General features: G+C 50.4%; 4 protein-coding genes across 4 annotated transcripts; 2 read left to right on the top strand and 2 right to left on the bottom strand.

The window, feature by feature from the left end:
• Positions 1-337: 337 nt before the first annotated feature.
• Positions 338-5,832, bottom strand: N7537_008399 (formin sepA; the record flags this gene model as incomplete). The annotated part of the gene is made up of 2 exons (XM_056899454.1): positions 338-4,607; positions 4,658-5,832. The coding sequence occupies 2 exons, from the start codon at positions 5,830-5,832 to the stop codon at positions 338-340; spliced, it is 5,445 nt and encodes a 1,814-aa protein (XP_056751530.1).
• A 958-nt stretch (positions 5,833-6,790) lies between these two features.
• N7537_008400 (uncharacterized protein) lies at positions 6,791-7,674 on the top strand (the record flags this gene model as incomplete). The annotated part of the gene is made up of 3 exons (XM_056899455.1): positions 6,791-6,828; positions 6,925-7,123; positions 7,246-7,674. The coding sequence occupies 3 exons, from the start codon at positions 6,791-6,793 to the stop codon at positions 7,672-7,674; spliced, it is 666 nt and encodes a 221-aa protein (XP_056751531.1).
• Positions 7,675-8,267: 593 nt separating this feature from the next.
• On the bottom strand, positions 8,268-9,621 carry fdh (formate dehydrogenase (NAD+) FDH1; the record flags this gene model as incomplete). The annotated part of the gene is made up of 4 exons (XM_056899456.1): positions 8,268-9,153; positions 9,206-9,381; positions 9,439-9,465; positions 9,619-9,621. The coding sequence occupies 4 exons, from the start codon at positions 9,619-9,621 to the stop codon at positions 8,268-8,270; spliced, it is 1,092 nt and encodes a 363-aa protein (XP_056751532.1).
• A 2,660-nt stretch (positions 9,622-12,281) lies between these two features.
• On the top strand, positions 12,282-13,432 carry N7537_008402 (sucrase/ferredoxin-like domain-containing protein; the record flags this gene model as incomplete). The annotated part of the gene is made up of 2 exons (XM_056899457.1): positions 12,282-12,668; positions 12,737-13,432. The coding sequence occupies 2 exons, from the start codon at positions 12,282-12,284 to the stop codon at positions 13,430-13,432; spliced, it is 1,083 nt and encodes a 360-aa protein (XP_056751533.1).
• Between the last annotated feature and the right edge of the window lie 288 nt (positions 13,433-13,720).

Genomic DNA, 13,720 nt, shown 5'->3' on the forward strand with positions numbered 1-13,720 from the left:
TATGTACAAGGAGAGAGAGAGACAGGGTGTCGATGTCAGGGTATGCGGGAATAGATAATGAAAAGAAAAGAGACGATGGTTGCACATGAAGGGATAGTGTTAGGAGGAAATGGAAAAGACGAAATAAAGAAAGGTATCATCACACCATGCTCGGCTCGTCAAATCAAGGAGGGCGGCTCAAAGAGTAGTGTAGGTAGGGAATGGGTATTATACAATCGAAGGCGGTTGTAGTGGTAGTGGTGATGTTGATGGCGATGGGGACCATTCAGGTTTGGCTCCATGCGTCACCAATAGGGATCGATAAAACATTAAATTAAATCGGCTGTAGGTGGTTGACTCAATCCGACAAATCAGTTGGTTTGTGAGGAGAACCGTCAATCGAGGGATCCTGTGATAATGACTCGCCTTGCTCCGATACGACAATTGAAGGCGGAGGCTGAGACTCGTTGGGCGGGCTGGGTAGTTGTTGGTCGTCTGTGATCACTGTGTCTGTCTGCTCAGGAGAAGCAGGCTCTTGGACTGTAGCAAGGCCACTAGAACCATCCGCGCTATCTTTGCTCCCGCTTGTGGCGGGATTGCGGCGTCTCATGCGGCGATTACGACGCTCTTCATCTGCGCTCTCTCTTCTCCGTCTCTGGCGCTCGCCGCCGCCTGCATCGGAATTACTTCTCAGACCGAGAAGCATGCTGGCGGCACGATCGGCAACATCTTCGCCTTCAGACACTTGAGCTTCCTTGCCATCATCTGCGGTGGCTGGAGGGCTGAGAAGACCGTTCTCGTCATTGTTTTCGCCATTAGCCGTGTTTTCGGCTCTCTCTTCGCCTTCTTCCGCCTCACCCGAATCAGGTGGTGGCTTGGAGCCCGACGTTACGCGGACGTTATGCCGCTCCTTTAGACGAGCACGACGACGGCGATCTCGTTGATCCTTGGCTTGAGGTGCTGCAGCACGCAACTTCTCAAGTAATGAGTCCATGGCACCACTTGAGGCAGGAGACTGCGCGGCCTCCGCAGTGGGAGTGTTGTTGGCGAGGTTGACATTAATTCGCTTGCGGGCGAGGGATGCTTCTGTGCGCCTTCTAGATTCCTCCAGAGATGTGTTCTTTTCTCTGGATTTCTTCCACTCGATCAAGAACGCGCTCAACTTAGCAAAGAACTCTCGTCTAGCGTTCTCGTCTGCATTGTCTTCACCGTAGAAGACCATGATGTCATCATAAGCCTTCACCATCTCATCCAAATAAAGCTGCAGCTGCTCGGCCTTCCGTCTAGCGTCCTTCATCGATCGTTGGACAACTTGGCTGACACGATCCTGAGGGTGGAACCTCTTAGGGTCACTTAGGTTACCAGCGTCCAAGCTCGACTGTACGTTCTTAATGTTGCCAATGTACTTGATAGCATCAGTGCGGAGCTGATCGACATTAATCTTCTGTAGGCCAATAACACCGCTGATCTCCTCGAGGAAGCCCTCCCACTCTGGGTACTGGTTGCGCACGATACGCTCGACCAGATCGGCGAAGGTAGTCTCATTCTTGTCATCTTTCACCATACCCAGCCGGGCGAGGGAGCTCAGCTTGAAACCCTGGGCCTGCTTGTTCGCGTCGTTCATGAAGTTTCCAATGTCGAGAATCAGACCAAGCACGTTCATCAATGATACAGAGTCCCGCAAGGACTCGCTGACTCGTGCGACTTCCTGCAGCCTTGCGGAAATGTGCTCGTACTCTGGTTCGTAGGTGCGGGTCAGTGCAAGCGCTCTGTTTCTTGCTTTCCAGTAGTGATTTAGCTCGAATGCAGTGTAAAGATAGATCTGATCCTCGCGAGTGATCTCGGAGGGATCCTGTTCACGATCGGAAGTAGCGGCGCCAGGACCCGTCCAATCCATACTGTATGGTGCCATAAGCTTGGCGACATTCTCTGGTATACTGCACATTTCGTCTCTTTGCAAAAAGTCCATAACAACACTGTTGTCCAGAATATCCTTGTCACAGTGGATGATCATGCGAGTCACCTCCTCAGCCGGGTATTGAGAGAACTTGGAAAGAGCAATCTGGAAGTTCTTGGATAGATCGTTCGAGATGATCTGTTTCTTGGCAGTGCGCTGCTTCGCACCAGTGCTGGCTCCAAAGATCTTCGTTTCTTTGGCCATGAACAATCGCTCAACCTCGTCCAAGACACCCTTCTTGGCAAGCTCAGTATATTTCTCTTCCTTCTGCTCAGGAGTGGGTGCGTGACCAGCCCAAACAGTCACCTGAGGAGTGTCGACCTTGTCCCAATGCAAAGCCTTGAGCTTCTTCTTAGGTCGAATGGACGGCATGTGGATTGTAGACGGCGAAACATCTCCAACCATGTATGCCGGTCTCCAGCCTGAACCTAAGGCAGCGTTGGGTGGTGGGGGTGGGGGGATCATCAGACCCTTGGCTCCAGGAATAGGGGGAGGGGGTGGGATGATTCCACCACCACCTGGAGGCGGCGGTGGAGGCAATCCAACCCTTCCACCGGGGGGCGGAGGTGGTGGCGGCAATCCAGGAATACCCTTGGCACCACCTGGCGGAGGCGGCGGTGGGAGAGCCATTCCGCCAGGCGGGGGGGGAGGGGGCAGACCAACTTTTCCACCCGGGGGAGGCGGCGGTGGAAGAGTGAAGCCCCCTGGTGGAGGTGGAGGTGGAAGGATCTTGCCTCCTGGCGGCGGAGGTGGGGGAAGAGCCATAACTCCCGCCGCCGGCGGCGGAGGAACAATCTTGCCCCCTGGAGGGGGCGGAGGTGGCATGGCCGTTGTAGCAGCTTCATTGTCTTCCAACCTGGGTACCTGTTCCCCTTCAACGGCATTGGGATCTTCAGCGTCAAACTTGGGAAGTTTGGAAGCAAGCTCGCCTAGGAAGCCGGTAGCCTGGGCAGGGTCCAAACGCGGACGATGCATTTCCACCAGACGAGGCCTCTCATACATCGGCTCGCCATTGCTATCTAGTGGGATGTCCTCCTCGTCTTCCAGAGTCGAGTCCATCGTAGGGATATGGCTGCGCTTACGGTAAACAGACCCCAAAGCACCAGGATCGAGGTTTCGGCGGGTAGTTTCAGCAAAGTCATCGCTGTCATCACCTTCACCCTCCATCTTCTCGCGCAGCTCACGGAGTCGATCGGATGGTCCATGCTGGCCCCAGACCTTACCCTCCAGCTTGAACTGGGTCTTAGTCCGCTCGAGCTGGCGTTCCAGACGTTCCATGAGTCGTTCACGGTCCATGATACCGGGCATCTGAGATGGATCTGCTGCCTCCACCGTCTCAGGGTTGTTGGCCTTTCGGGCATTGGCAGCGGCGATATCCTGGGCATCTCGGAGCATGAGATATAGTTCTCGGGTTTCCAGCTCATTGCGCTGCAATTCCTGAGCACGCAGTCGTTGTACTTCTGCAACCTCGGCCTTGAAGGATTCATTTTGCCTTTGTTGCAGCTCGATAATACCAGCCTGTTCATCAATTTGCTTTTGCAATTTCAAAACCAAGCCTTCTGCGCCGAGCTCGACCTGCGCTCGCATCTCATCGCGCTCAGCAATGGCAGCCTCAGCAATCTGCCGAGCCTCGAGAGACTCGTCATAGACCCGTCTTGCCTCAGCATCCGTGTGCAGTCGATCTAGCAGACTCTGCACAGTGAAGGTCAGACCCTGCCGAAGGTCAAGGTCGGGCAGCCTCCGGTCCATGGCCACGTAGCTCAGCATGGCGTCAACCAGCTGGAACATACGCAGCCCTTCCTCGCCGGAGTTCTCCCGTATGAGGAGCATATGTTGCATAGCCGAAAGGAAGTAGTCATGGGACCGGCTGCCGTTGATCTTGGATGTGATTGCATCGACGATTTGCATAGGATCGCTCATGTCCTTGACTTCGCCCTCGATGCTATCCTTCATACTGCTGCCCTCCCGCTGGAGGAGATCCTCATAATCAATAGCCTCATTCTCGCGGAAACGCTCGATTTGCTTGTCGATAACTTCATACTGGAATCCCTCCATCTTCGTCAACAGGCGCTTGATTCCACATGATGTGAATTGAGCGCGAATGTGGCAACGCAGCTGGAGGTCCGTTTCTGCCCCATCCACCAGCATGTTGATGAGGATCATGGTTGAGACCGCGTACTCCATAAGGAGGTTCTCCATGCCAATGCCTCCGCTGCGGTACTCTTCGCTGGCACCGACCAAACTTCCCATCTTTCCACGGCCGTCGATAGTGACTTCGACAATACGCATCCAAGCATCGAAGCGACCGGTTTCGTTGTGATCATGTTTGACCTTGTCCATGGATTGCAGAACTTTTTGGTGGCCTTGTCCATCACCCCAGTGGCACAAGAAAGTGAGGACTTCGCTGACAAGTTTGCGGGTATTCAGGCGTGGCGATGATAATGAGCTGACGAGAGCAACTAGCACATTTTGATGCTCTAGAGCGTCGTCTGCGCCATACTTGTTGTTCATCAGACCTTTCAAACATTTGGCAATATCGTATTCCCGGTCTAAATCTTTATCGCCTGTCGGGGGAGCTGGGACAGGACCAGAGGCTTTTCTTCTGTTGATCTTCAAGAGGACATTGGTCAAAGCGATTTGACCTTGGGCTTCAACAAAGGCTTTCACCCAGCTGTGTAGTTATTAGTGATATGTACGATATCGAGAAGAGGCATTACATACCTGATTGGCTGTGTTCGCAAGCTGACACTTAAACTAGCAAGCTGCTTGGACGTAATGGTGTCGTCCATCACCTTCTTCACATACCACTCCGGGCTACCTTCTTCATCGGCGCGTTCAAGCAAACCAGACAAGCCATCATGGCCATGAGTTTGTCGCGCATTTTGTCGTCTTTTTTGCTCTCCTTGCAACTCTGTCAAGCGATCCTGATGTACCAATGTCCATTTTTTTGAAGCTGGGTACGACAACATCTGCCGTTTGGCCTGTTCGGGAAGATTTTGCCATCCTCGCTTCTGCATCAGCTCTAGAAACAGCTGGTCCACAATGCGGTCATCTCTCGGTCGAGTGAGGTAGTTATCTTGTGGCCGGGGGACGGCGGCGGGCACAGAGGTCTGGTGGGAGGATCCCGCATTTGACAAGCGTCCCGAGCTGGAGCTGGGGAGCATAGCAGTACGGTCACTAGAATGTGAGGTTGTGAGAGTGCGAGAGGAATTGTCCGAGGAGAAGTAGCTCGAACCGCGCGTGTTAGAAGAAACGGAGGAGTAGATGCTGGCTTGGTCGAGGGAGGTGCGGGAATTGGAGGACGAATCAATAGACGAAGTATTGTGGTTAGGCCCATTGTTCGCTGCGGAGCTGCCTGGTCGTCCCCATTGTTGCTGTTGCTGTCTGGCACCTCTATCGCCGGAGTTGCTGTTGGTCAAGGTATTATTTGAGCCGTGTGGTGGCGGACGAGGGCCAGAAGGATGTGGGGCGTACCCATTTGGTGCAGATGTAGAGGTTACAGTGGGATATTGATGAAAATCACCTCCAGTCTTACCCAGATGGTGGGGCGAAGGCTCATGGCGCGATGAGCCAGGGCGGGTCATGTTGTCGATTGGAATCGGGGTCCTGGTATCGGTGGGGAGGCTTTCAAAGGGGATGGAGGTGATGACGCCTGAGGTGTGGGCGATACTGCTGGGGTCCAAATCATGGGTCAAGTCGACAGATTGAATCGAAGACCGCTTGGAATGGCGGGACGAGCGTGAGCCGGCGGCGTTTCCCGGTGGTGCCAGGCTATCGTAGGAACCAGCATAATTATCGTATCGTTCCTCAGTCGGTTTCTCTTTGTACAATTTTCGGCCGAAGAATGACTTTCCACTCGATGTTTGCCTAGATTTGTCGGCTTGTGAACTTGGCATTTTGGCGGGCGTCACTGAGATGAGGCAGGGCGCAGCATAAGGGCCCCTCCAACAGTCTCAGGAACGGTATTAAATAGGGATGTCCGATTTTGCGATAAGGCGCTGTCGATCGCAGTGGATATGGGAGAAGACGATGACATTCAAATAGGGCGAAAGTGGCTCTCTGTTTTGTCCCTCCCTGGCTAGTTAGTATATCCGTTGCGACGGCGGAGTCGCGTGAGACTGAGGGGTAAGGGGATTTCTTCACAGCACTCACCCCACAAGGAAATCAAAATAGGAGAAAAGGAAATTAACATGCAAGCTTTTTGCAAATGTCAAGTCCAGTTTGACGCCAGGATCAAAGCCCGAGCGTTCTTCTAATCAGTCTATTGATATTAGGGGGCTTGCCTCGGAGAAACTCCCCGACCGCGCACGTGATCGTCAAGATCACGTAAGCTTATACTGGCCCTGGGGAGCTATGGAGGACGTCTACCAAAGCGTGGATTTGGAATTGAACGGATTTTCAAGGTGAATGTTTAATGAAACATCTATTATTAAAGTTCAGCATCTACTCATACCGTCAACTATCTATCGAGAGTCATTTAATGAATCATCACCTCGTAGTGCCGTGGATAGAATGAAGATGGTGAGATATATATTGCAGAAAAAGGGCACAACCAAGGAGCTGAAACTCAAGCCACTGAGCCGAAGTCTGTAAAGGGAGAAAACGAATAATGCATTAAAGAGAATATCTTGTGCTGGGCATAAACAGGGTCACACCTGCCCAGATGCTCTACCTGCTGTTGATTATTCATATTAACGAGTGATGAGCAGAGGGACTAAATGAGAAAGGGAGTAGATAAGAGAAGCCCTCAAATTAATCAGCAACTGTTCGATGTACCCTTGAATAGCTTTGGTGCAGCCGCCCCTGAGACTAGGTAGACTCGCTGTCCAACATCGGTGTAAGCCTTCTAATATCATGTTCATGTCTTGGGATCAGGCCATAATACAGTTAAGGTGGTTAGTTATATATGTGTAGTCTAGTTATCTATAAAATACTATTTTTAAGTAACAACGGAGTGATTTGATATATAAAAGCCTATTTCAAGACAGAAGTGACGACACTGATATCCCGAGCGGCCGCTTGTCGATCTGCCGATCCCCTGCCTCGCGTGCTCTCTGGAGCCGTGGGACCCCGGACCTCACTCCACAATCCCTTAACCCTCAAACCTCACCACTCTGCCATCCTATCTTAGGCGCAAAGCATAATATCCCACCACTCAGCATGGGATCAACAAGTGTCTTTGCCAAGGTGCGCGCATAATCCCCCTATCTCGACGCGCATACCACACACCACAGTCATCTCCAGGCACCCATCGTGTCCACGACCAATACCAAAAGGAACCCAAACTAATAAACAACCTACACACATAGACTATCCTCATCCCAGCCGCAATTGCACTATCAATCTACATTCTCGCCTCATGTGTGATATTCCCCTTCTTCCGTCGGTACCACCAGCGCTACTCGCAATACCTCCCGCTACACAGTATATCCGCACACACACTATCCCTACGCGACCGCATAGCCGATAAAGTGATGCACTTCTGCCTTCCCTCTCGATGGCGATGGGGGGCACATATAGCTGACCACGATACGGAGAGTATTGACGACGAGGAAGGGGAGATCTTGGTGGGGATGGATATGGATTCTGTGAGGCGGGGTACACTGGAACAACAGAGACGTGATAATCTGGCTGATACGGAGAGTCGGCTGAGTCGGGATTTGGAAGAGGGGTTTATGGATGATAGTGATTCGGAGGGGAGTGAGAGGAGTGGACATGGACGGAGAGGGAGGCTCTGAATTGTTAAAGATCGCGTTTGTATATACATATCTGCATTCTTGGGGTTGGGGTTGGGGTTTTTGACTAGGGATGTTTTGAAAGCCTGCATGGTCTGGGTTTGTGTGTTTGGTTTCGAGCATGGCTACTTTGTGAATAGAGTTATTTTGTCTTTTTAATTTTTAGAATTACATGTAACTAGCTAGACTTGGGTTATTAGAACAATTGATATACATATACATATTTGGACTCTATTACTACCGATCATACCTAGTCGTGAAGAATGTCTAAAAAAGAAGACATCAACTCTACATGTTCTAGACTCCACCGAAGGGCTGGACTTAATTAATCTGGTGAGATCGACATAGCTCCACCGATCACCATGCACGACTGTGTATTATACTCCATATAAAGTACCGAAATCTCAAATGTAAGTAAAAATGGAAAAGAAGTTAAGGTTATAAATATTATTCATTGGTATCGTGAAAGATGCTACCTTTTTCAGCATCGCCCATGCCATGAGCAAATGGGACTGTTATGAACATATAAACATGAAATATAAAAGGAAGTCACTCGGCCGGAGAATGCTTCACACTGCGTCATGCAAGGACATTCTCTACTTGCGCTGACCGTAGGCCTTGGTGGCATAGGCACCCTTGTGGACGATCAAATCCTCAGGACGGTAGTCCTCACGGCCGGAGAAGTAGCTGTCGAGAATGTTCTTGGTACCGTTGGCGTAGCGGACCTGAGCATCAATGGAGGTACCGGACATGTGGGGAACCATAGCGTTACCGCCACCCCAGGGGTGCTCGGCGTAGCGGAGAGGGTGATCCTTGGGGGCGGGCTGGGGGAACCAGACATCACCACCGTATCCACGGAGGTGGCCAGACTTGAGGGCCTCAGCGACATCCTCCTTGACAACGATGGCACCGCGAGCGGTGTTGACGAGCCAAGCACCGGGCTTCATCTTAGAGATGAGGTCCTTGTTGAAGAGACCGCGGGTCTTCTCGTGCAGGGGGCAGTTAATGGTGACAACGTCACACTGGGCGAGCATCTCCTCGAGATCATCGACACGACGGCAACCGATCTCCTTCTCGGTCTCGGCGGAGAGGGGCTGGTAGTCGTAGTAGAGGAGCTCCTTGCAGTCGAAGGGCTTGAGACGGCGGAGGACACGCTCACCGATACGGCCGACCGCGACGGTACCGACGACCTTACCCTCGAGGTCGAACTCATTCTTGGCGACGGCGGCGACGTTCCAGTCGCCGTTCTTGATCTGCTCGTGGGCAGGGACAAAGTTGCGGACGAGGAGGAGGATGGTCATGACGACGTGCTCAGCGACGGAGACAACGTTGGAGCCGGTGACCTCGGCAACGGTGATGCCGCCGTTGGTGGTGTTGGCGGCGTTCAGGTCAACATGATCGGAACCAATACCGGCAGTGACGGCGAGCTTGAGGTTCTTGGCCTTGGCGAGACGCTCAGCGGTGAGATAACCCGGGTGGAAGCTGTCGCGTTGTTAGTGATGAGTTATTGATAGTGCGAGCATGAGAAACGAACGGAGTAGTGATGATGACTTCAGCGTCGACGAGCTCCTTGTCAAAGGTGGAGTTCTCGCCCTCTTTGTCGGATGTGGTTACCAGGGTGTGACCCTGGTCCTCGAGCCACTTGCGGATGCCGAGCTCGTTCTCGGTGGTACCGAGCAGCTTAGGCTGCTGCTGGGAGTGCTCACCACCCTATTATCACAGAGTCAGCGATTGAAGTATGTACAACATGAATTGAGAATGACTTACATCGTAGAGAACCAAAAGAACTTTGCCCTGGAGATTCGAAGTCGCGGTTAGTGTACGTGCACCGGAAAGAGAGCCAGCCAAGGGTGAAGCCCGAGCGAATGGGTTGGAGGCAACCGTTGGCTTGAGAGGGCTCGAGAGGAAGGACCGTCGCAATTGACAAGAAAGAGAGCGGATAAATACCATTGTGAAGGATTATAGAATATTTTCAAGAATTTCCTAGAACAAATGGTCAGTGGTCTGTTATATCGATATATAGTTGATGAGGTCAATGTCCAAATCCGGCGTTGAACAAAACCGGCTCTAAGCCAGAAGTGGGGAACCGTGCAGGCCAAGAGATGTGATCTGGCTATAGAAAGGAGGGGAAATAGTAACAGATAGACTTACAGGTAGAGTAGAACAAGGTAAGAGAAGAGTTGAATGGATGATAGTTTGATAGAGTGAGAAAGAAGAAAATCGAACAGCAAATGGAGCCAGTTATATATCCCCCCTCTCTCTTCAAAGATATTGTGCATCCCCTCAAAAGGTAACTCGGACAGCAGCAACGGGAAATCTGGACTAGACTGGGAATCCACTTGGAGATCTCTCCGCACGAGGGACAGGAAACAGGTTGTACATTTGTTTCGATATATGGCCAATCATCTTTGGACTTACATAGCTTGCCATCCATGAATGTATCCACATGTATATTAGAGTACAATGTACTATTCCAAGCATATATCTAACCTTGAAAAGCTCTCTAAAGGGATGAACGTGCGGGGGGCACTTTTCTAATATTGTATACAGTTGCGTACATTTAGACATACACATTTATGAATAGAATGACTACATAGGTGCAATATCTGTCTCTCTCCCTCTCTTTACTATAATAGTATAATAGTATTCTACTATTCCCATCTCCTAATCCCTTAATCCCCAACCCGTCAGCCCACTGCTCGTGTTACCCCGCAGCGGGGTAACTGACATAATGAGCTGACCTAATTAAGCTGACATAATGAGGGGTAACCCCAACCCAACCACAACTATACAACTCATACAACTCATTACCATCCCCGATTGACCCGATTTTTAGAATGATTAGCATCTCCAACCTGCGAAGCTTATCGAAATCCTTTCTTACAAGGTACTAAAACACCCCAACTTCCCCCAGTACCCCGTATTCTTTCTACGGAAGCCATGCCGAACAATTTCCGCTCTTCTGCCGAAATTCGGCCTTTGTGTCACCTTCTCCAACTCCGGCCCCGCTACTTCCCTACAGAGCTACCCAAGTACATTGCCTCCTCGCGAGGAGGTTTTGAAGATCCCGGGTCCACTGAGGTTCCGGATCAGATCATGGACACACGGAAAGCATGACCGCATCCAGAATCAAGGATGACTGGATTATTTTTTATTAATCACCGTCTCCCAGGTCGGATACCCCATCGTTTATCTTCTCGCTGCGCGCAGTTAGTACTAGACTGCAGATCAACGAGACAATTGCAATGCATGTTTTTATTCGGATTGCTTTCCGGTCGGACATTGGATTCAATTGCTGCGACGTGGTGTACTTTGGGTGTCGGAAAACTAACAATCTGTGAATTGGCGAACATTTATTCGACTGATGTTATAGTTACAGCCCTCCGATCGCAGGAAGACAAGGCTGTACATCATTGTACTTTCGCGGGATGCTACGATATACTACCGTTCCAACCCACCGTCGATCCCAAAATTACCTACTCGAATTTCGATCCAACCGATCGAAACAATCAGCATGAAATTTGGCTGGAAGTTGCATACGTGATGTGATGGTCCCGGGGCTTCGGCGCATATCGTATTGTCGCATGACCAGTACGGGGGCATTCCATTTGATTCGTCACACTTGAACTTCTGTTTCCGTATGCTATCGCCAGCAATATGGAATCGTGAGGTGATTTCATTTCAAAACTAGAGAGTTCACAATCCTTAGCCCGTTGGAAATTATACCTAACCACCTATTGGCATGCCGTTCCCAACATCCACTAACCAACTGGTGAACTGCCTCCACCTCTCAACACAGACTTCATCCAAAGCTATCAAACTGGCCTGCTTGCGCGAGTAGATACATTTACAGCGCAGATACCGTGAAAAATTACGAGAAGCCCTTCACCAAAGATTCTAGTTCAAAAGCCAAGATTATTCAAAAATCTGATATTTTTGAGAGACATGGCCCTTTTGGGATTATGGGATCTTCTACAGGCGCTACTGTGGCTGTTATTGTCACATCCCTTCTTCAAAAGAGGAGATCGAACTGCAATTTCAATCTTACAGTAACCATGCCCGAGTATGACTTAGGCGCTTTCTGTTGGTGACTGATGATTTCCATTTTCTAGCGAGATCACCCCCGATGGGGTTTGCTATTTGTCCGAGCGAGTTTCGACTCGAACACCCTGAGTATACACCGATATATTATCCCAAGGTCAAAACTCCGATACTTCATGTTATAGGTTCTTGAGATCCAATGATTGATCCATCTCGGTTCGTTGTCATTAGCCATAAAGCAATTCTGGGGGACTCATTATGCTCCTGAAAGGCGAGATTTTCTGGAAATTGTTGGTCGATTTGTTAAAGGATTCTGATTGGCAGCGATGAGAATGGTTGGGAATATTGTGATGATAACTAGCCCCGGAGATGTTATAGTAGAATAACAGTAAAGAAATTGTTAGATCTGCAGATCCAACGAATCAACGGCGGAGATTGATAATCTCCGAATATCCGATTCCTCGGACTCGGCATTCGGACATTTCAATATTCACCTCTGTTTTTTATTTTCTAGACATTGTGTCTTTTGCATTTACCTCCCTTCTGCCAATTTATACAAGGCCCATTCGATGCAACCAATACTCGTGCAATCGCTCTCCCGCACCTGGAGCGGGCGAACCTATCGCAATTGCCAAAACATCCGCCTACTGTCCAGTACTCAGCGCAGTAGCAAACTCCGCGCGCGCCTGGAAATCCCCCCTCCCTTCCCTGTTACCAAGACATGCCCTGAACCAAGCTGCAATTGTCCACCCACACCCGCCCTGCCGGAGGGTTTACCGATCGATCATGAACAAGCCTTAAATGGAACGATGGCTGCCTATGCGCAGCAGCTTCTTATCTGCACAGGACAACCGGACTGGACGAGTCGCATTGAAGATGATGGTGAGAATAAAGGCTGGGGCAATCTTGTGAGAGGACTGAAGAGACTTTTAGGTCGTGGCGGGCCATATCTTGATGTAATTGGACCATATAACCCAAGAATGGATGCGCGAACTCTTGCTGATACGAGGTCTCCTCAATCTAGCCTTTCAATAATGTTTTGGTTACGAATTCATCTATCGCGCCAGCTGCCAGCTTCTCCTCCGCCACCGCCTCGGCATTCCTCTTCCCCAGCTTCAAATACATCCCCTCAATACCTGTGAACACAGCCTCATCGCCCGACCAAGCAACCGATCTAACGACCTTCGTACGTGCATATCTTCTCCCCGAACGACTCCACGACATGCACTCCTCTCTCCCCGCAGCCAAACAAGCAGACATGACGCGATCCCCGGACCTAGCATCAAACTTCCCGGGAGTCATCGACATCAATCACTCTCCAACAGTGTTAATATGTGGACATGGAGGTCGTGACATGCGCTGTGGTGTCATGGCCCCCGCCTTGAAAAGCGAGTTCAAGCGCGTGTTGCAAGCGCGAGGATTCTCCTCCGCGGGCAGTGATGGGACCACGGTGGATGGCCTCAACCATGCTAATATTGGGTTGATCAGTCATGTCGGAGGACATAAATACGCAGGCAATGTGATTGTTTATATCCCACCGAAGATGACGGTGGGAACTTCTTCAGAGCTTCACCCGCTGGCGGGTAAGGGGATCTGGTACGGCCGTATTGAGCCCAAGCATGTAGAGGGGCTTGTGGAGGAGACTATTCTCGGCGGCAAAGTGGTTACGGATCATTTTCGCGGTGGTATTGACAGGAGTGGTGATATTTTGAGAATATAGACTTGGGATAGAGTAAAGTGTATGATACATAGCGATTTCCAATGCCGGATATGCGTATCCATTGAACATAAAAAACATTTTCAATATATGAATTCCCTACAATATAACAAAGGACCTCGGCATCTTCAAAACTTCTAGAAGATGTCCAAACCTTGGAAGTATAAGTGATGATGCGCTAGTCCAAATCGGGGCTAAAGCTACCCGGGTTCCGGGGAAGTTTTGAAGATGCGCAAGTGAAACTAGTCAGACCTTCAAATCGCAGACATGGCCAATTACTCCAATTAATAC

This window comes from Penicillium hordei (assembly GCF_028827395.1).
Source record: "Penicillium hordei strain IBT 12815 chromosome Unknown utg000004l_segment0_segment0, whole genome shotgun sequence".
Classification (NCBI taxonomy): Eukaryota; Fungi; Ascomycota; class Eurotiomycetes; order Eurotiales; family Aspergillaceae; genus Penicillium; species Penicillium hordei.